This window comes from Otolemur garnettii, unplaced genomic scaffold (assembly GCF_000181295.1).
Source record: "Otolemur garnettii isolate 467f Iridium unplaced genomic scaffold, OtoGar3 scaffold00034, whole genome shotgun sequence".
Taxonomy (NCBI): domain Eukaryota; kingdom Metazoa; phylum Chordata; class Mammalia; order Primates; family Galagidae; genus Otolemur; species Otolemur garnettii.
Window position 1 is genome coordinate 5704804 of NW_003852429.1, and position 21487 is coordinate 5726290.

Consider the following 21487-nt stretch of genomic DNA (forward strand, 5'->3'; position numbering starts at 1 on the left):
CACTACAAGAAATTCTATGCCCAGAAATTTGACAATGTGGAGAAAATGGACCAATACCTGGAAGTACATCCTCTCTCAAGGCTTAATCAAGAAGAAACAGAACTCTTGAACAGAGCAATATGAAATAATACTGAGATCGAAAAAACAATAAAAAAAATCTTCCAACAAAAAAAACGCCCTGGACCAGATGCCTTCATACCAAAATTCTATCAAATTTTCAGAAGAGCTTAAACTCATACTGCAGAAACTATTCCAAAACATTGAGAAGCAAGAGATCTTCCTTAACATCTTCTGTGAAGCAAACATCACCCTGATACCAAAACCAAGAAAAGAACGAGCTAACAAGAAGAACTACACACCAATTTCACTAATGAATATGTAAAAATACTCAACAAAATCTTAGCCAGATCTTAGGTTACAGCTACACATTAGAAAAATTATAAATCATGAGCAAGTAGGCTTCATCCAAGGGATGCAAGATTTAACATATGCAAATCCATAAATTTAATTCATATCAACAGAAGCAAAAACAAAGTCCATATGATCCTCTCAATAGATGCAGAAAAAGCATTTGATAAAATTCAGTATTCTTTTCTAACAAGAAGACTGAAGAAAACAGGCATAGGTGGCACATTTCTTAAAATGATTCAAGCCATCTGCAACAAACCCACAGCTAGTATCATAGTAAATGCAGTAAAACTTGAAAGCTTTTCCACTTAGAACTGGAACCAGACAAGGATGTTGCTATTGCTACTACTATTCAACACAGTTCTGGAAGTTCTAGCCAATGTAATCAGGCAAGAGAAGGATATAAAGGGGATCCAAATGGGGTAGAGGCGGTCAAACTCTCACTCTTTGCTGACGATATGATCTTAGAGAACCCCAAAGACTCAACCACAAGACTCCTGGAAGTGATCAAAAATCACAGTAACGTCTCAGGATATAAAATCAATGTGCAGAAATCAGTAGCCTTTGTACATGCCAATAACAGCCAAGATGAGAAGCTAATCAAGGACACAATTCCCTTCACAATAGCTTCAAAGAAAATGAAATACTTAGTAATATATCTAAGAAAAGATGTGAAAGATCTCTACAAAGAGAATTATAAAACTCTATAAAAAGAAATAACAGAAGATATCACCAAATGGAAGAGCATACTATGATCCTGGCTGGGAAGAATCAACATTCTTAAAATGTCTATACTTCCCAAAGCAATCTACAGATTCAATGCAATCTCCATGAAAATAACAACATCATCATACTTTGAAGAACCAGAAAAAATAGTTCTCTATTTTGTATGAAAATAGAAAAAACACCGTATAGCCAGACAATTTTTAAGGATTAAAAACAAAGCTGGAGGCATCACCCTATCAGACTTCAGGCTCTACTACAAGTCCACAGTGATCAAAACAGCATAGTATCAGCACAAAAACATAGTATCAGACATAGACATTTGGAATGGAATAGAAAACCAAGAGAGTAAACCAGACTCTTACAGACACTTGATCTTTGATAAACCAAACAAAAGCATACATTGGTGAAAAGAATATCTATTCAATAAATAGTACTGGGAAAACTGCATAACCACAGGTAAAAGACTGAAACTGGAAGTGCACTTTTCACCACTTACAAAAATAGATTCAAGATGGATAGAATTTTTTACTCTAAGGCTTGAAGAATAAAAATCCTAGAAGAAAGTGTGGGAATAACTCTTGATGTCAGCCTGGGGAAAATTTTTATGAAGGAGACATCCATAGGAATTATAACAACAAAAATAAACAAATGCGATTTAACTAAACTGAAAAACTTCTGCACAGCTAAGGACACAACAATTAAAGCCAATAGACAGCCTTCAGAACGGGAAAAGATATTTGCATGTTACGAATCTGACAAAGGTTTAATAACTAGGATCTATAGAGAACCCAAATTAATCAACAAAAAAGAACAAATAATCCCATTTATCATAGGGAAAGAGACATGAATAGAACCTTCTCTGAGAATGACAGATGAATGGCTAATAATCACATGAAAAAATGCTCATGGTTCCTAGTCATCAGAGAAATGCAAATCAAAACTACCCTGAGATATCACCTAACCCCAGTAAGATTAGCCTGTATCACAAAGTCCTAAAGTGGCAGACGCTGGCACGGTTGTAGAGAGAGAGGGGAACACTTTTATACTCTTGGTGAAACTCTTAAACTTTTACAGCCTCTCTGGAAAGAAGTATGGCGAATCCTCAAAGAACTCAAATTAGATCTCCCATTTGTCCCTACAATCCCACTACTAGGCATCTACTTAGAAGTAAAATAATAATAATAACTTTATTATAAAGATATTTGAACTAGATTGTTTATCACAGCTCAATTTATAATCACTAAGATGTGGAAACAACCTAAATGCCCATCAACTCAGGAATGGATTAACAAATTCTATATATATATACCATGGAATACTATTCAGCCATAAAAACAATGTTGACTTTACATCTTTTGTATTAACCTGGATGGAGCTGAATCACATTCTTCTTAGTAAAGGATCACAAGAATGGGAAAGCAAATATCCAATGTACTCAATACTAATATGAAGCCAGTAAATGATCTAATTCACACCCACATAAGAGAAAACCTTAATTCAATTCAATTGTGGAGAGGAAGAGTGAGGGAAGGGTGAAGGGGGGATCTGAGGTGCTCCCACTTAATGGAAATGATGTAGAGGTATATGGCACACCTTTTCGGTGTGGGACATACTACATGGGGGACTCGACCTAACAAATTCAAATATTGTGACCTGGTTGTTTGTACCTTCACATAACCTGAAATTTAAAAAAATGTGGTACATTGCATTAATAGAAGGACAAAAACAACATGATTGTCTCAACATGCATTTGATAAAATTCAGCATCCCATCAAGATAAAAATCCTTAAACTAGCCATAGAACAGCCATCCCTCAAAATAATAAAGGCTATATATGACAAACCTATAACCAACATATTTAATGAGAAAAAGTTGAAAGAATTTCCCTAAGAACTAGAATAAGACAAGGATGCCCACCTAATACCACTCTTCTTCAACATAGTATTGGAAATACCAGCCAGAGTAATCAAGAGAAAAAAATAAAAAGCAACCAAATTGAAAAAGAGAAAGTCATGTTGTCCTTACTTGGTGATGATATGACCTTATACCTAGAAAACCCTAAAGATGCCACAAAAAAATTCTAAATTAATAAATGAATTAAAATTAAAGTTTCAAGATACATAATCATTGTACAGAATCAGTAGCATTTCTATATGCCAATTAACAATCCAGCTAAGAACCAAATCAAGACATCAATATCATTAATAATGGCTGAAAAAAATACTCCTGGGAATATATTTAACTAAAACAATGAAATATGTTACAAGGAAAACTATATAAAAACATTTATGAATGATAATGTAGATGACACAAATGAATGATAATGTAGATGACACGAACTGATAGAACCATATCCTATTTTTCAATATATATCACATTCTTAAATGTATGATGTCTTAGCCTATTAAAGTTTTTTATTTTTAGAAATTTCTATTTCAACTCCTCTCTCTTTATAAACCACTTCTATCATTATAGGCTATTTTTAATTACCTTGAAGTAGCCTTCTTTAGCAGCTTTCTAATCTCATTAATTTTACAGGTGTGCTTCTTATGGATAACTACAAATGCATTACAACCATCTGGTGGTGGCTCATCAGCTGCAATCTAAGATTTCAAAGATTATATTTAGCTACAGTAGTTGATAATTACAATATGATTTAAAAAACTCACACACTACTTTGATTAAAATAACTCATCCACTACTATTAAGTCATTGCTCTAATTAAAGTAAAAAATTAGATGTGAATTGAATCTAAGAAATATTTTAACAAAATTAACTTTATCTTAGGAAATACATGCTTCAAACTTATTGAAAATTTCTATTAAAATTATCTGTATAGGTCATTTCAATGGTGACTTTTCCTCATAATTTCCCAAATAACTATAACAAAAATATAACATATTTAATTATATTATAATCAATTATAATAATAATGTAATCTATTACAGGCTATGGAACCAAGTATTTTAAGTCTGTAGATCATTTTGAACTGAAGATATTCATGTTAAATAGCTCTATGTACGTTACCAGCATACCTCCTTGTCAAATAGTTTGGGTATTCTTACACACCTGCTGAAACATCTGAATAGCTGGAGAGTATGCCCTTATAGATAAAGCAAACTTTAAGAGGTTGATGTGTAAATTGTCTAAAAACTGTCCAGCTTTCTTCAGGATTAAGCTGTAATAAGAATAATCTGATTCTGTAAAAATAAATCAAAAGAAAATGATGTTAGTATTTTATATCCAACACATTGGCAAATCCCTTATCATAAAGCTAACTTAATCAATGTCATGCAATCATATCTTAAGTTTGGTTATGGGTAGTGTTAGAGAAAAATGGAAAAATCAAGATCTCTGCTCTATTTTAACTTCATTTTGAATCTTTCAGTGATGTCTAAGCAATCAATATAAGACCAGACGAAATAATTTTGCAATTAAAATCTATTTGGAAATGCCAACATTTTAGACCAACTCACTTCAAGGTTGTGGAGTTACAATACAGGGATAATATTATAGGCCCTACCTACATTTTAAGAGGAGATTAAGAATAACACAAAGTTAAATAATATGATTGTTAACAAATTTTAAAGTACTTGTATGAATAAATTCCACTGAGTTTCAGTATAGATGGCTGAATGTAATTACTATGCCCAAAATACTTTAGAAGACAGAATTTGAACCAGATCTCCAAGAGTAAATGTCATCTTGTCTGCAACTTGAACAAACTAACCTGAACTGTAGGTTCCCTTCCCTTAAACTCATCTACAAATGTTTCAAAGACATAAAGGAGAGGGATGGGTCACCCCTGGTGAGACAAAGATCACTTGAATGGGAGAGGGCAGAAAGTACTTCAGCCCAGAGCTGAAGGCAGCTTGATGGCACTAATGGAGATAAGCAGGGACTGAACTTCTATGTCCTTTTATTTTCTCTATACTTCCCTGGGTATAATTATTGTATAAGCTGCACTGTAGCCATCAAGTCAGAAAACTGCATTGCCATTCTAGGGTCAGCCAGAGGAGGTAAGGCTCTGAAGTCCATTTGGCATAGGCATTCATAAATTCATAAATTGGCCCCTGGACATTCTGTGGTAATTTTTTCTCCTGCATATCTTGGTACTGGGTTACCAAATGACAAAAACTTCTCACACAAAAGAGCAGAGTTGAGGTGGATACAGAGCAATTCTCTATGGATCAGGGTTCCCTGATATGAAAAAAGGATGACAAAAGGGGTGTGTGGTCGAAATCAGATTGTAAGAAGAGAAACTCTTTTTCAGAGGAAAGAAAAAAGATGTTTTGACTGGAAGGAGATATTTTGAGAGTGGTATGGAAAACCAAATTTTTTGTTGACGGCAAAACTGTTTAACTACAAAACCCTTTACTCTCAGTTCCTGTCTTTACTACAACCCATTTAGGGTACAGGTGTTAACATTGCCCTGTGGGGACTGGAGCTCAAGGAACCAGTGAAAATACATGGACATTATGGTTTTGCTTTTGATATACGTAACAGAGTATTTTATCTCTGATCCAGGGGTCCCATGTCTTCTGTTAGGATCCACAAAACTAATCTGTTAGCTTTGCAAGTAGGGGAAAATCTTAGATCCTTCACAGTACTTGATGGATTTGACAACAAAAAATGGAACACTGACCAAACGTGAATATATGGAGAACAAAAGACCCAATCCCATAGTCTAATTAACAGGATTTGAGGGAAGTCCTTGGGAACTGATAATAATAGTGATAAAACTCTATGGAAAATCAGGCACTGAGTAGTCTTCCATTTTGTTGCTTTTTAATAAACACAAAATGGAGAGAGGGTTACAAGCTGAGAAGTGGAAAATAAGTTCAAAAACATCTGTCCAAACAATGTCTTGGTAGCTCCTAAGCCTAAATTCCTCTTATAGTCCCTCCTGCCAACTTTAGCTGCTTTCAATGATGACAGTAAAAAGTCTCAGAGTTTACTGCAGTTGATTCTGACTGATATAAAAAAGCCATGGCTCACTCAGGTGACCTCCCTTGTCCAGTTATGAAGTCTGTTAGTCCTAATCCAAGGGTATCATATAGTCTGATTCCTGAAACTGTGGCAAGTTAAGTTTTTTTTAAATTTTTTTTTATTAAATCATAGCTGTGTACATTAATGCAATCACAGGGTACAGTGTGGTATTTTCATGTACATTTTGAAATACTCTCATCAAACTGGTTAACATAGCCTTCGTGTCATTTTCTTAGTTATTAAGACATTCATACTCTGCTTTTAGAAAGATTCACTTGTACCCTTGTAAGATAAACCATGGAGGTGACCCCACCAATCACCCTCCCTCCACCCATCCACTGCAAGCTAAGTTTTAAACTGGCAAGTAGGGTAAAAAATCTCAGCCCCCTCACAATTCTTGACAAAAAACACAGACTTGCAAAGTAGGGTAAAAAGTAGGGTAAAAATCTCAGCCCCCTCACAATTCTTGACAAAAAACACAGAAAAGAGGTAACCAAAACCAAAACACAGAAAAGAGGTAACCAAAACCAAAACACAGAAGAGATAACCAAAACCAAAACACAGAAAAGAGGTAACCAAAAAATCTTAGCCCCCTCACAATTCTTGACAAAAAACACAGAAAAGAGGTAACCAAAACAACAGAGGGATATGAAAACATCTCTGAAAAAAAGCAGAAAAAAAAACAAGAAAGAAAAAAATACTAGAAAATGTAGAGTAAATTAGAAGTAACAGAAGCATAAATAGACACCATGGAAGACAGAGCAAGACAAATACAGAATAAATGGGGGGAAAGTGAGGAAAATGAAACAAAAAGAGGAGAAGGGGGAAAACAATTTAAGAGTAAATGAAAGATATACAAATCAGGTAAAAAAATATCTACAATATGTATACTTGTAGACCCTAAGACAGAAAATAAAGGGGATAAAACAGAAGAATTACAGAAAACTATAATAAAAAAACTCTTCATAATTAAAAAGAGCAATGAATCTACGCACTTATGAAAAAGACAAGAATGGTCAGCATTATGCCACTGTCTAGCAAAACCACAGGACTCTAAAGTTAAAAATCACAACTACAGAATTCAGACATCAATAATTATGTGAAGAACTCAAGGACCATTATTTTAAGAGTTAGTTATGAGGCATCAACTAGAGGCCAAATTTTATATACCAAAAAACAATTGGAGAAATTGCAGCCTAAAGTCCAGCAGTGATCTCTTTAACATCTCTAGATTAGTTTTCAAGGTGTAATTAAAATTTGTTTGTGTAATTATTTAAATCTGTCCTCCCCATTAGGTTACAAACTGTGAAGGCAGGGGTCTTTTCTAGCTTTTCAACTGTACATTTCTACTGTTGGAATACAAAACAGGTATTCAATACATTTCTTGAATTGATATGTAACATTATGAATGAATAGGTTTATTCATTCTAGGCAATATTTTCCTAATGAAAATAGGCATGCTTCCCTCCTACTTTTAAAAGTAAGCCAAAGGTGATTTGTCAGAACTTGAGAGTTACGATGAGTTTTCCTCTAAGAATCAAAAAACCATGTGAATAAGATTCACCTTCAACAGTAAAGGCTAATGGAAAACAGATCAGAAATGTTATTACAAATATAAAGGATGTAAAAGCAAAAGGCCAATAATAAATAACCAAAATTAATGTAATAACACAACTAAAATATGACTACCATGTAACCTGTGGCCTGTGGTCAGAGACTATAGCTGGGCTCCTGTGACCTACAGCCACTGGGGAATCCCCCCTGCCTTGCACTCCCTGCTGGCTCCTGCAACCTGTATATTGTAGTACCCCAAATCAGTGGCATCACCCCCGACAGTGGCATCACAGCCCCTGACAGTGGTGGCAGCTCCATGGTTCCTCCCATTGGGGTCAAAGTGAGCCGGTAGTGGACCCTTGTTGCCTAGATGCTGAAGACCTTTTGAACTCTCCCACCTTATCAGTGTTTGTGTTCACCAGGACAATTGGTTTGGAACTCCTGACCTGGGCCAATCACCCAGGGACCCACCAAGGTTGTACTCTGGCTGTGTTGTTGTGTGGGATTCTCCCCCTCCAGTTGTCACCTGTGTGTGGGTGGGGGTGTCTTAGTTGCTTATATATCTCCCCAGCTGACAATACAGCCACTGATTAATTAGGATTGGACAGGGACTAGCTGAATACCAGTCAGTGCCACCTAACCCCACCACACCAAGCAGGTGCCCAGAGGTTCAGGCAGTAGTAGGGACTGCTACAAAGCTCTAAGGGAAAAGCCACAATCATGAGTCCCAGTTCTCTGGTGAAGGGCTGGTTAATTACAACTCCAAGAGCCCTCAATTTAACTTCACATTGCCAGCTTCTCTAGCCAAATGGTGAAAAATAATCATGGGGTGAAATCAGCAGAAAAACTCTGCCAACATGAATAATCAGAGTATATCAACTCCCCCAACGAATGACAAAGGAGACACAACAGAAGATCCCATTCATAAACAAATGACTGAGATGTTAGAAATCGAATTCAGAATTTGGACTGCAAATAAGATTAACAGAATAGAGGTAAAGATAGAATTAGAATTTCAAGGAGCAATTCAAAAGATGTCTCAAGAATTCAATGAATTTAAAGACAAAAATCACCAAAGATTTTGACACATTGAGGCAAGAACTTGCAGCCTTCAAAGATCTGAGAAATACAGTAGAATCTCTCAATTACAGAATGGAGCAGGCAAAAGAAAGGATCTCTGACACTGAAGACAAAGCTTTTGAATGCTCCCAAACATTCAAAGAGGAAGACAAGTGGACAGCAAAAATGGATCATTCCCTGAGAGAATTGTGGGACCACTTCAAAAGAGCAAACATTCACCTCATAGGAATCCCTCAAGGAGAAGAGGATGGTCCAAAAGGCACAGATACTCTAAGAGATAATTGAGGAGAACTTCCCAAGCATGGCAAGAGATACTGAAATTCACATAGCAGTTTCAGAACCCCAGCACGACTCAACCCAAATGAAGTATCTTCTAGACATATTGTAATTAACTTTGCCAAAGTTAATATGAAGGAGAAAATCCTGCAAGCAGCCAGATGTAAGAAAATCATAATCTACAAGGGGAAGAATATTAGAATGACTGCAGATCTCACTGCTGAAACTTTTCAAGCCAGAAGAGAATGGTCATCAACATTCAATCTTCTAAACACAAAACAACTTTTAGGCCAGGATCCTGTATCTGGCTAAATTGAGCTTCATTTATGATGGAGAAATTAAATACTTTAATGACATTCAGATATTGAAGAAATTTGCCATAAATAAACTGGCTCTCCAGGATATTCTCAGACCTATCCTCCATAATGACCAGTGCAATCCTCCACAACAAAAGTAAACTCACTCAGAAACATTTGATCAAATTCCAACTTCCACAGTGGCAAAAGGATTAAAAATCTCCATTGGACTTTGGAAAAACTCGATACCCCAAATTCTACTAGGCTTATCAATATTCTCAATTAATGTGAATGGCTTAAATTGTCCTCTAAAGAGGCACAGGATGGCTGCCTGGATACAAAACCTCAGTCCAAATATCTGCTGCATACAAGAATCTCATCTTATCTCAAAGGATAAATAGACTCAGGGCGATAGGATGGATATCTATAATCCAGGCAAACAGAAAAATTCAAAAAGCAGGGGTTGCAACTTTGTTTGCAGATAAATTAGGCTTTACACCAACAAAAGTAAGGAAAGACAATCATGGTCATTGCATATTTTTTAAGGGAAACATTCAACATGATGACATGTCAATTATTAAGATTTATGCACCGAACCAAAATGCTCCGCAATTAAATGCACATTAAAACCACTTTGAGATATCACCTAACTCCTATAAGAGTGGCTCACATAACCAAATCCCAAAACTACAGATGTTGGCATGGATGTGGAGAAAAGGGAACACTTCTGCACTGCTGGTGAGAGTGCAAGCTAATATGTCCCTTTTGGAAAGAAGTATAGAGAATACTCAGGGATCTAAATGTAGACCTGCCCTTTAACCCTGCAATTCCTCTACTAGGTGTATATCCAAAAGACCAAAATCACTTTATAACAAAGATATTTGCACCAGATTGTTCATTGCAGTTCAATTCATAATAGCCAAGTCATGGAAGAAGCCAAATGCCCATCAACCCATGAATGGATTAACAAATTGTGGTATATGTATACCATGGAATATTATGCAGCCTTAAAAAATATGGAGACATTACCTCTTTTATGTTTACATGGATGGAACTGGAACATATCCTACTTAGCAAAGTATCTCATGAATGGAAGAAAAAATATCCAATGTACTCAGTACTATTATGAAACCAATTTAAAATCACTCACACTTTCATATGAAGAATGTATCACAACTGGGGAGGGTTGGGGGTGGATGGGTAGGGGGAGGAAGATTGGAGGGATCACTCTATGGTTTATCTTACAAGGGTACAAGTGAATCTTTCTAGAATACAAACGTCTTAACACAATAACTAAGAAAATGACATAAAGGCTATATTAACCATTTTGATGAAAATATTTCAAATTGTATGTGAAAACACCACACTGTACCCCATGATTGCATTAATGTACACAGCTATCATTTAATAAAAAAAAAAAGAATACATCAGAACTATGGCCCAAAATGAAGGAGGAGGGATGGAATGCAAGGGTACATGTCAGATCTATTAGTATAGAGTATAAATATCTTAACACAATAATTAAGTAAACAAAAAATGTGCTATATATTAACCAGTGTGATGTAAGCGTTCCTAATTCTATATGAAATCAGCACACTGTACACCATAAATGCATTAATGTATACATTATCTATGTGTTTATGATTTAATAAAAAATAAAATATAAACAAATAAAAAGAAAAACAAGAATATATGACTATATCAGTCAAAAGAGGACTGCTCATCCACTGAAACAGGGAAGAGAGTCAACAGAAACAAATTTGAGTAGAATCTGACAACAGATATCAAATTTTGCCAACATTACCAACAAGGTTGTCCCTGAGATAGTAATGGATATACTTCAGGAGTTTTTAGAAAGTAAACTTCTGTAATTTATGTATAACTAGCAAGATCATCTCTATTGTGAAATGAATACAATGAACTATTTTAGTTGATATTTTTAAATAACTAAATCCATGCTCACCAACTAACCTGCTGATATTAATCTGTCTTTTCTACATCATCATCTTCAATCATACCTTGTACTCAATTTTGTTCCATTGGCACCTAATATATACAGATCACCTCATATTTAAAGAAAAGCAGCAAGTTAGTTGTTAGGCATGCTAATAGTCAAACATCTTGAAAGACTTAACAATACTCATCTCTACACCTTCTACTCACATCTTAACCTACTGCAGTCTTGATTACCGTACTGATGGAATGGTTCTCACCAAAGCCATTAATGATTTTTATTTTGGGCTCAGTGTGGTGGCTGACGCCTGTAATCCTGGCACTCTGGGAGGCTCAGGTGGGTAGACTGCTTGAGCTCAGGAGTTCAAGAGCAGCTTCAACCAGTATGAGACCCTGTCCCTAAAAATAGCAAGGCATTTTACTGGGCACCTATGGTCCCAGCTACTCAGGAGGCTGAGGCAAGAGGATCTCTTAAGCCCAAGAGTTTGAGGGTGCTGTGAGCTATGAGATCCCAGCAATCTATTGAGGGTGACAAAATGAAACTGTCTGAAAAAAATAATTTTTATTTTGTTAGAATTAGAGGTGCTTAGCTGAGCACGATGGCTCATGTCTATAGCCCCAGCTACCGGGGAAACTGAGGCAGGAGGATCACTTGAGCCCTAGACTTTGAGGTTGCAGTGAGCTATGATGACCCCACTGTACTCTAGCCTTTGTGACAGAGTGAGATACTGTCTTTAAAAAAGTAGGTGCATAATATTCATATTACTTAATATGTTTATAGTTTTTGCTTAATCAATTTTTCTTCTTCTTCTTCTTTTTTTTTTTTTTTTGAGTCAGAGTCTTACTTTGCCACCCTCAGAGTGTTGTGGCATCACAGCACACAGCAACCTCAAACTTTTTAGGCTCAAGCGATTCTCTTGCCTCAGCCTCACAAGTAGCTAGGATTACAGGCACCTACCACAGTGCCTGGCTATTTTTAGAGATGGGGTCTCTCTCTCTCTCTTGCTGAGGCTGGTCTCAAACTCCTGAGCTCAAGCAATCTAACTGCCTTAGTCTCCCAGAGTGATTACAGGCATGAGCTACCAGCCCAGCCTTGTCTATAGTTTTTAGTAATATCAATCACTTACCATTTAGTATTCTCCTGGCTTTCATGATCTCACTCTTTCTAGGTTTCTACCTACCTCAATGGATACCCTTCCATATTCTCTATTGTGTGATTTCTTCCTCTAGTTGTCCCTTGAACATTGGTTTCTCAGGGTTCTGCCCTTGGCTCTATTTTACTCTCATTCTATTTTTTTCTCCATATAACTTCAATTATCCTCTTGAGGTTAATAATTTTCAAATCCTACCTTTTATACTGGAAATTTTTTTACCTAAATCTCTCACTCATATGTCAACTTACTGGGTAGCTATATTTACATATTCCACAAGCATTTCAAATATGACACAAACTAAAATTATTTTCCTACCTTAAACCCGGTTCTTGGGTACAAGGAGGTAAGGAAATAGTAACATTTTCTGATAATTTTTTCCATTAAAACATATAAGAACTTTATTTGTATAGAAACTATTAAAATCTTCAAGAACTTGCACAATGTCATTCTTACATGCTGAGAACGTGGAGAAGTAAAAATAAGGAGTCTGAAGTCAGATAAATCTTGGCTGACATTTCTAACTCACCAGAAAAAATTACATAGGTAAATTAATATTATGCCATTTAAATCTTGACATGTCAATAAATACATAACTCTGAGAGAACCATGTGAAATTTTTTAAAAACAGGCAATTCAATGTTTAAAAGGTCTGTAAACTGTTCTCATTAAATGGCATGAAACCAGTACTGGAATTCAAAAAGTTAAATGCTCAATATTTTTAATTTTCTTAAGGCAGATCACTGAAATTATTCTTCAGTAAAGAGTATTTAAAAAAAAGAGAGAGTATTTAGAAGGTATCATGGAGATTTAATGACCTACAAAATCACAAGTAACTGAGGATTTAAAATGTTTCTTTTAGAGTAAGTGTCTGGAAAACAAATCCAGTAAAATGTCATAGTTAACATTTTTAATTTCTCATTTATATCATTCTTTCTCACTCTTAAAGTCAATAATAGTATCACACATACAGTAAACTCTTACCATCATAAAAAATTCAACAGTATTATATTTTAAGTGTAATTCTTATTTTAATACAATTTTAGAAATTGAAATACATACCTGAAATACTTCTTACAACTTATACTTGAAGAAGAGTTTAGGTACTCCTGAACTTATATTACAACTGGTTAATGATCTGCCACCAGACTGTCCAGGTACATTGTTTCATTAAGGTATAAAATATACTGATCTATCTAAGCAACTTAAAATAAGAGTTCAAAATTTATAAGAGTAATTTTTAAGATTGTTTCTCCAGTAAAAAATAGCACTGAATAAGACCATAAAGCATGTACTTAGAGCAACATATTTGGAACAGATACGCTTAGAGACCCATAAAATTTAGTGTTAGGTATATTACCATGAAAACCAGATATATTAATCTAGCCTGTTTTTACTCAATTACCAAAACTAAAACTACCAGGACAAATCCAAAGACAAACAATAGTTTTCTAATGATTTGAAAGTAAGATTACTAAGCAATCCAATTTCCTCCACTCCTTCTACTTCTGTGTCTTGTACCTTCCCTGTTACCTATTTAAATCCTATCATGCACACTCAACTCCAGTATTCACCTCTGGAAATGCTGTCCTGCTTTTCCTGAAGTACTCACTGACTGGGTGCCTCTGTCATGTGTTTTCATGTTACACATACTCATATTAAAGCTCTCATCACCTAATATATATTTCACTATTTTGCTGTCTCCAAACTTATGAAGTTTGGTGAACACATATCACATTTATTCATCTTTGTACTCCCAGCATTCAAAGCAGTGCTCAGCATCTCTTATGACTAAAAACTAATTATTAAATAATGAAGTCTTTTAGGAACAGTTTTTTTGAAAGGGAAAGTTACTTGTTTTTGGAAACATTTTAGTTTAAAATGTCATTAAAGGCATGTCTAATGCTTTTATTTTTAAAACTTATCTTGTGAAATCATAAAATTGTTGAACTTCAATGTTACCTGAGCCAAACACTTAAAACATCTGAAACTGTTGTTTATGTTACACTCAGGGGTAAAATTACAAACTATTTAATCAACCACAGTAAAAACTTTTCTCTATATCTAAGTGACTAATGATTTTACTCTTATAAAATTCCAGGTTTATGTCATCTATTTTCTATAGAGACAGGAAAATAATCAATCTTTCCTTAGAATAATTAACTCTTTATCTTCTGCTGCTGAAATTTACTTCGATATCTTTAATCTATTGATCTTCCCTAAGACATTAATAAATGATTATTAATTCTGAGGAAAAAAAATATACACACACACACAGATACATACTTTCATCCACATATGAAAACAGGGATTACTGACTCTATTTTATAGATAGTAAAATGAAGGCATATTTGTTACCTGGATTTTGAGAGCAAGTATTAAAAATATTTTTAATGGTTTAACAGTATTCTGACAATAAAAATGCAATACACAATCAGCCTAAATGTGTCTAAACTCACAGAATGTACGACACCAAAAGGGAGTTCTGATACAAACTATGGACTTTGGATAATAATGATATGTCAATGTAGATTCATCGTTTACAACAAATGTACAACACTGTGGGATGTGCTGAAGTGAGGGAGGCTATTGATGTGTGGGAGCAGGGAGTAGATAGAAATATCGGTACTTTCTGTTCAATTTTGCTGTGAACATAAAACTGCTCTAACAAAATCTATTAAAAATAGAAAAAGTACTATTACTAGATGCAAAATTAATATTATTTCTAAGAAATCTAGGTAAAAAGAAAACCATAACTCAACAATTCTGATTTCTTCTTGATCACAATGCATTATCCAAACATTAATTATACGAGTTTCCATAATAAAGTATTAAGGCCTTATAGTTTTGGAAATGGATACTTAGAATGGTCTCTAGCAAAACATCTTTACAAATTTAATGCTCAGATTTACTGACCCAATTAAGCATTCATGCTTAACCATTACCATTAAAAAATAAACATATCCAATACGTACACAAAAATACAAATCTTACTAAGTTAAAATTCACACATTACCTACCTGTTTGCTTATAAATTGCTAATTCTTGTACAGTTTCCAAAAACTGCCAAAATTTTTCATTACTTTCTTCTGCCATAAATTCACTGTTAAAAATATAAAAACAATCAGTTAATATATGAAAATGAAAAATAGTTTAGATAAATTACATTTTAGAACCAAATTACATCTCATGGCAAAAAGAACCCTATAAAAATTAATGTGAAATTACTGACTTTCTTTCACTATAACACAGAAAAAGAATAAATTGGTTGAGACTTCCCTGAGGTATGATTCTCATCTATAAGCATATAATCACGTCAGGAAAAGATTGCATGAGAAATTTCTTTTGGCTTTCCTTATTATTAGCAACTAAAAAATGAATAATTTATTGTATCTTTCCATATGCAATATCTTTGAAATACATAACCCAATGGTTTGGAGAGCATTACATAGACATAAAAAGTAAAAAAAAAAAAATGAGTAGGCTACAGTTACACCTACTTGCCTATTATTTATAAATAAAAATTGGCTCTGTAAACATTTTATGAAAGTCATATTTTTATTTAACTACTTACTTGTATAGACAAACTTTTTTTATTATTGAAAATAGATCTAAATTTAGTAAACCAGTATATGGTGCTAGATCTTTAGCCTTAAAGCCCAAAGAAGGTCCCATTTTTCCAGAGTGATATAAGAAAAATGGTCAAAGCCATTTGAAAGATTTTAGAAATAATGAAATAAATGAAAGATTTCATTCTGTACAGAACAAAACACAAGACATCTAAAACAGAGTTAACTATTTAAACTAGAAAGAATATAGCGGCAAAACAAATGATACATATTCTTTGTTACTGCCCACCTTAGCTTTCTAGCTTTGGTAAACTTAAACTAATGCTTAATATAAAGAAAGTATTAAAAATATCCAAGAGACATACAGAGTAACTAACTCTTGTTAAGTTTAAGATAGTCACTTAATGGGAAAAAGAACAACTGCCATTAACATAAACACAGCATAGGAATTTTAAGTAATAACTTCAGATCACCTTCTGCTATTAATGGTATCCAAATCAACGATTTAAAGAAAAAGGAAGAAAGAAATGCTAAAAGCAGAAGAAACAATGAGAAACACTAAATAGGCCATGACCTGAAAAAGATAGGACTGGTACAAAACTTTACGTAGGGAGCAACACTTAACACTCAGCTCACTTCTTGAGGTATGGTCATTCTAGGTGCTGAAGGTTTTTATCTCGAAGGGGTTTTTATCTTGAGTTTTATCAAATGTTTTTTCTCTATTGAGATGATCATATGGTTTTTCATTTTTAATTCCATTTATGTGGCAAACCACATTTATTGATTTGTGTATGGTGAACCATCCTTGCATCCCTAGGATGAAACTTACCTGACTGTGGTGAATTATTTTTTTCAATATGCTATTGGATTCCATTTGCTAGTATAGTACTACAGTAGCACCTATGTTGACTGTCCAAGGGACTGAACAATGTGGTCAACATACAGAGGTGGTCAACATAAGGAACTAGGCTTACTGTACTGATATATACATGTGGTACATGTCCAGTCTATGAAAATTAAGGCAACCTAAGGAGGTGGTCAATGTAGGGAGGTGACCAATCATGGATGTTCTACTGTATTTTGTCGAAGATGTTTGCATATTATGTACATGAGGGATATTGGTCTGTAGTTTTCTTTTTTGTTGTGTCCTTTTCTGGCTTTCAGGGTGATACTGGCTTCATGGAATGAGTTAGGAAGGATTCCCTCCTTCTCAATCTCTTGGAACAGTTTCAGTGGGATAAACACTAGTTCCTCTTTGTAGATCTAGTATAATTTGGCTATGAATTCTATTCCTAGAGAATTTCTCTCTACCGCTGGGAGACTTTTTTATTACTGATTTCATTTCATTGCTTGTTACTAGTCATTCATAGGACTATCTCTTCAAACTTGATTCAAGCTTGGGAGGTTGATTCTATTGATTGAAGTTTGGGATCTTGTGTGTTTCCAAAATTTTATTCATTCAGGGGTCTTTTTAAACTTTTTAAACAGGGGGCCTGTTCACTGTCCCTCAGACCATTGGAGGGCCGGACTGTGGGCCCCAGGACGAGTCGGCTGCTAAGCAGGACAGGCAGCTGTGGCAAAAAACACCCGGCGGGCAGGATAAATGTCCTCGGTGGGCCCCATGTGCCCCACGGGCTGTAGTTTAAGGACACCTGCATGTGCATAGAGGTATTCAAAGCAGTGTCAGATGGTCATTTGTATTTCTGTGCTAAGTTATATGTTTCCTTTTTCATTTCTGACTGAGATTATTTGCATCCTCTCTGTTTCTTGGTTAATCTGTTTATTGACTTTCTTATCTTTAAAAAAATCAGAAACAAAAACAATGTTTCTGGCTGAGCACCATAGGTCACACCTGTAATGTTAGCACTCTGAGAGGCCCAAACAGTGGATTGCTTGAGCTCAGGAGTTAGGAGACCAGCCTGAAAAAGAGTGAGACTCCCTTCTCTAAAACCAGCCACATGTTGTGGTGAGTGCCTATAGTCCCAGCTACTGAAGAGGCTGAGGCAAGAGAATGGGCTTGAGCCCAAGAGTTTGAAGTTGCTGTGAGCAATGATGCCACTGTACTCTACCAAGTGCAACAAAGTGAGACTCTGTCTAAGAAAAGAAATACCCCCCCCTCAAAAAAAATGTTTCCTTTCATTGATCCTTTTTTTTCTTTTTTTGGTTTCAATTTCATTTAGTTCTGTTCTGATCTTTGTGACTTATTATCTTTTAACAAAGACATTGTCTCTATTAAGAATAGAAAAACTAGTTGGGCATTGTGGCAGGCACCTGCAGCCCCATCTACTTGGGAGACTGAGGCAAGATGATCGCTTGAGCCCAAGAGTTTTAGGTTGCTGTGAGCTATGATACCACTGCGCCCTAGCCTGGGACAACAGCAGAGTTCTGGCTCCAAAAAACAAAACAAAACAAACAACAACAAAAAACACTCCAAAGATTTCTCCAAAGGACTCCTAGAATTGATCAATGAATTCAGTAAAGTTTCAGGTTACAAAAGTAATGCAGACAAACATTAATGTACACAAATCAGTAGCATTTCTATAAACTAATAACTGAGCTAAGAATCAAATCAAGAATTCAATACCATTTACAACAGCTGTAAAATATATCTAGAAATATACTTAAACAAGGAGGTAAAAGATCTCTACAATAACTATAAAACACTGAGGAAAGAAATCACTGATGACACAAAAAATGGAAAAATATCCCATGCTCATGTGTTAAAAGAATCAATATTGTTAAAATGTCCATGCTGTCCAAAGTTAATTTGCAGATCCAATGCAACTTATCAAAATACCAATTAGAGCTAGAAAAGAAATCCTAACCTCATATGGAATAAAAAAAGGGCTTGGATAGCTAAAACAATATTAAGCAAAAAAACAAATCCGGAAGCATTACATGACATGACTTCAAATTATACTACGAGGCTATTGTCACCAAAACAGCATGGTACTGGTATAAAAGCAGATACACAGACCAATGAAACTGAACATAGAAGCCAGAAATAAAATCAGATACCTACAGCCAAATAACTTTTGACAAAGCAGACAAAAACATACACTCAGAAAAAGATGTCCTACTCAAATAGTGGTGGGAAAACTGAATAACCACATGCAGAAGAATGAAACTAGAGTCCTATCTCTCACCATATAAAAAATTAACTGGAGATAGATTAAAGACTTATAACACTTGACACCATAAAAAGAAGAAAACTTATAAAAAACTATTCTCAACATTGGCCTAGGCAAATAATTTATGATGAAGATACTAAAGGCAAATACCGCAAAAATAAAAACAAATAGATGGGATTAAACTAAAAAAAAAAAAAAAAGTCAACAGAATAAAAAACAAGCTAAAAATTGGGAGAAAAAATTTGCAAACTATACATATGACAAAGAACTAATACCCAGAGTCTAGAAGGAACTCAGACAAATCAGGAAGGAAAAACAACCCCATTAAAGCCGCAACTGTGGCTCAGTGAGTAGGGCACCGGCCCCATATACCAAGGGTGGTAGGTTCAAACTCAGCCCCGGCCAAACTGCAACAAAAAATAGCCAGGCCTTGTGGTGGGCACCTGTAGTCCCAGCACTTGGGAGGCTGAGGCAAGAGAATCATCTATGCCCAAGAGCTGGAGACTGTTGTGAGCTATAACGCCATGGCACTCTACCAAGGGAGACAAAGTGAGACTCTGTCTCAAAAAAAAAAGTGGGCAAAAGACATGAACAGAAATTCTTCAAAAGATGATAGACAATTGGTCAACAAACATATGAAAAATGCTCAACAGTATTAATTCATCAGAGAAATGCAAATTAAAACCATAATGATACAACCTTACCTTTGTCAGAATGATATTATTAAAAAGTCAAGAAATGGATGTTGTTGAAGATGTAGTGAACATACTGTTAATGGGAATGTAAATTATTAATAGTATAACCTTTATGGAAAACAGTATGGAAATTCCTCAAAGAACTAAAAGTAGACCCACTCTTCCAACCAGCAATCCCACTACTGGGTATCTATCCAAAGGGAAAAAAGTCATTATATCAAAAAGACACCTGAACTCATATGTTTATCATAGCACAATTCACAACTGCAAGATATCACCTAAGTGCCCATAAACTGATGAATGGATAAAGAAAATGTAGTACATATTAATATATATCATGGAATACTATTCAGCCATAAAGAATGAAATAATGTCTTCTCCAGTGACTTGTATGGAACTGGGGACAATCATCCTAAGTGAAGTATCTTAGACTTGGTTCAGAAAGATAAAAGTCAGGATCTGCAGATAAAAGGTATAGTGAGAAATATTTTAGTTTATATAACAAAGGATCTGCTAATAATTTAGATTTGTTTATAATAGAACAATCAGTAACATAAAGTTATCACTATAAATCCTGTCTGGCTTATCCAAACACAGACCAGTTTCCACAGGTCAGGTATATAGCAGAGGTAATTCTGACAGTGGCTTGAAAAACACTTTATGTCATAAAAAGTCCCTTCCATTGAATTAACAATATTGAATACCTAACTTTTAAGCACTGTCCCTTGGCAAAATGAACATGAATAAGAAAGTATTATCCCTGAAGTCTACATTTTAACAGCAGGGATTAGCATACATGATGCTTACAACAATTAGAATGATTATAGAAGTATTGACCAAATGTTATGAGAACATAATAGGAAGACACTAGTTTTGTCAAGGGAAAGTATCAGGCCAAGAGAGAGTAATATAGTATATCCCATACAAAATATCTATGAGAAATGTATTTTAGTAGAATGATGTATTACTACTCTAGGGCCACCATGTCATTACCTAAGGATCCTCAGGAAATCCTGAACCCCATATCTGCTGGCTTCTACTGAGATGCTTGAGTGGCTACATTAACCATATACCTAACCTATTCTGCAAGAGAAATTTATTTTCTCACAGTTCTGGAAGCCAAAAGTCTGAAATCAAGGTTTTAGTAGGGTTAACACAAGAAATCCCAAAGGTTACGAGGTGGACATAGCCCCTCTTTAGTTTGGGAGGGGGCAACATTTAAGATACCTGCTGGCCTCCCTAATTTATATATATCCCACATACAGAATATATTCATCCCATTCCAACATCCTTCAAAATTTCAACCTATTACATGCAGGGGTCCTCAAACTATGGCCTGTGGGCCACATGTGGCCCACCTAGGACATTTATCTGGCCCACTGGGTGTTTTTGCTGCCACTGCCTGTCCTGCTTAGCAGCCAACTCGTCCCGGGGCCTGCAGTCCAGCTCTCCAACGGTCTGAGGGCCAATGAACTGGCCCTCTGTTTAAAAAGTTTGAGGACCCCTGTATTACAGCATCAATGCTAATTCCAAAATTTCACATGAATATCCACCAGCACTAATATTTACAAATCTTCATATCTAAATCAGGTATGGGTAAGATTGTAGGTATGATGCATCCTGGAGTAAAATTCTCCTCCATTTGTGAACCTGTGAAAT

The 21487-nt window shown here is 35.2% G+C and overlaps 1 protein-coding gene across 1 annotated transcript in view; it reads right to left on the reverse strand.

Moving 5' to 3' along the window:
* Window positions 1-21487, reverse strand: part of UGGT2 (UDP-glucose glycoprotein glucosyltransferase 2) — a 191992-nt gene that overhangs the window by 167612 nt on the left and 2893 nt on the right. The window contains exons 2-4 of the mRNA XM_003789625.3: window positions 15454-15536; window positions 4204-4334; window positions 3625-3737 (exon numbers count right to left, since the gene is read on the reverse strand). Coding sequence (XP_003789673.1) covers window positions 3625-3737; window positions 4204-4334; window positions 15454-15536 — 327 coding nt within the window. The remainder of the gene's footprint in view (window positions 1-3624; window positions 3738-4203; window positions 4335-15453; window positions 15537-21487) is intronic.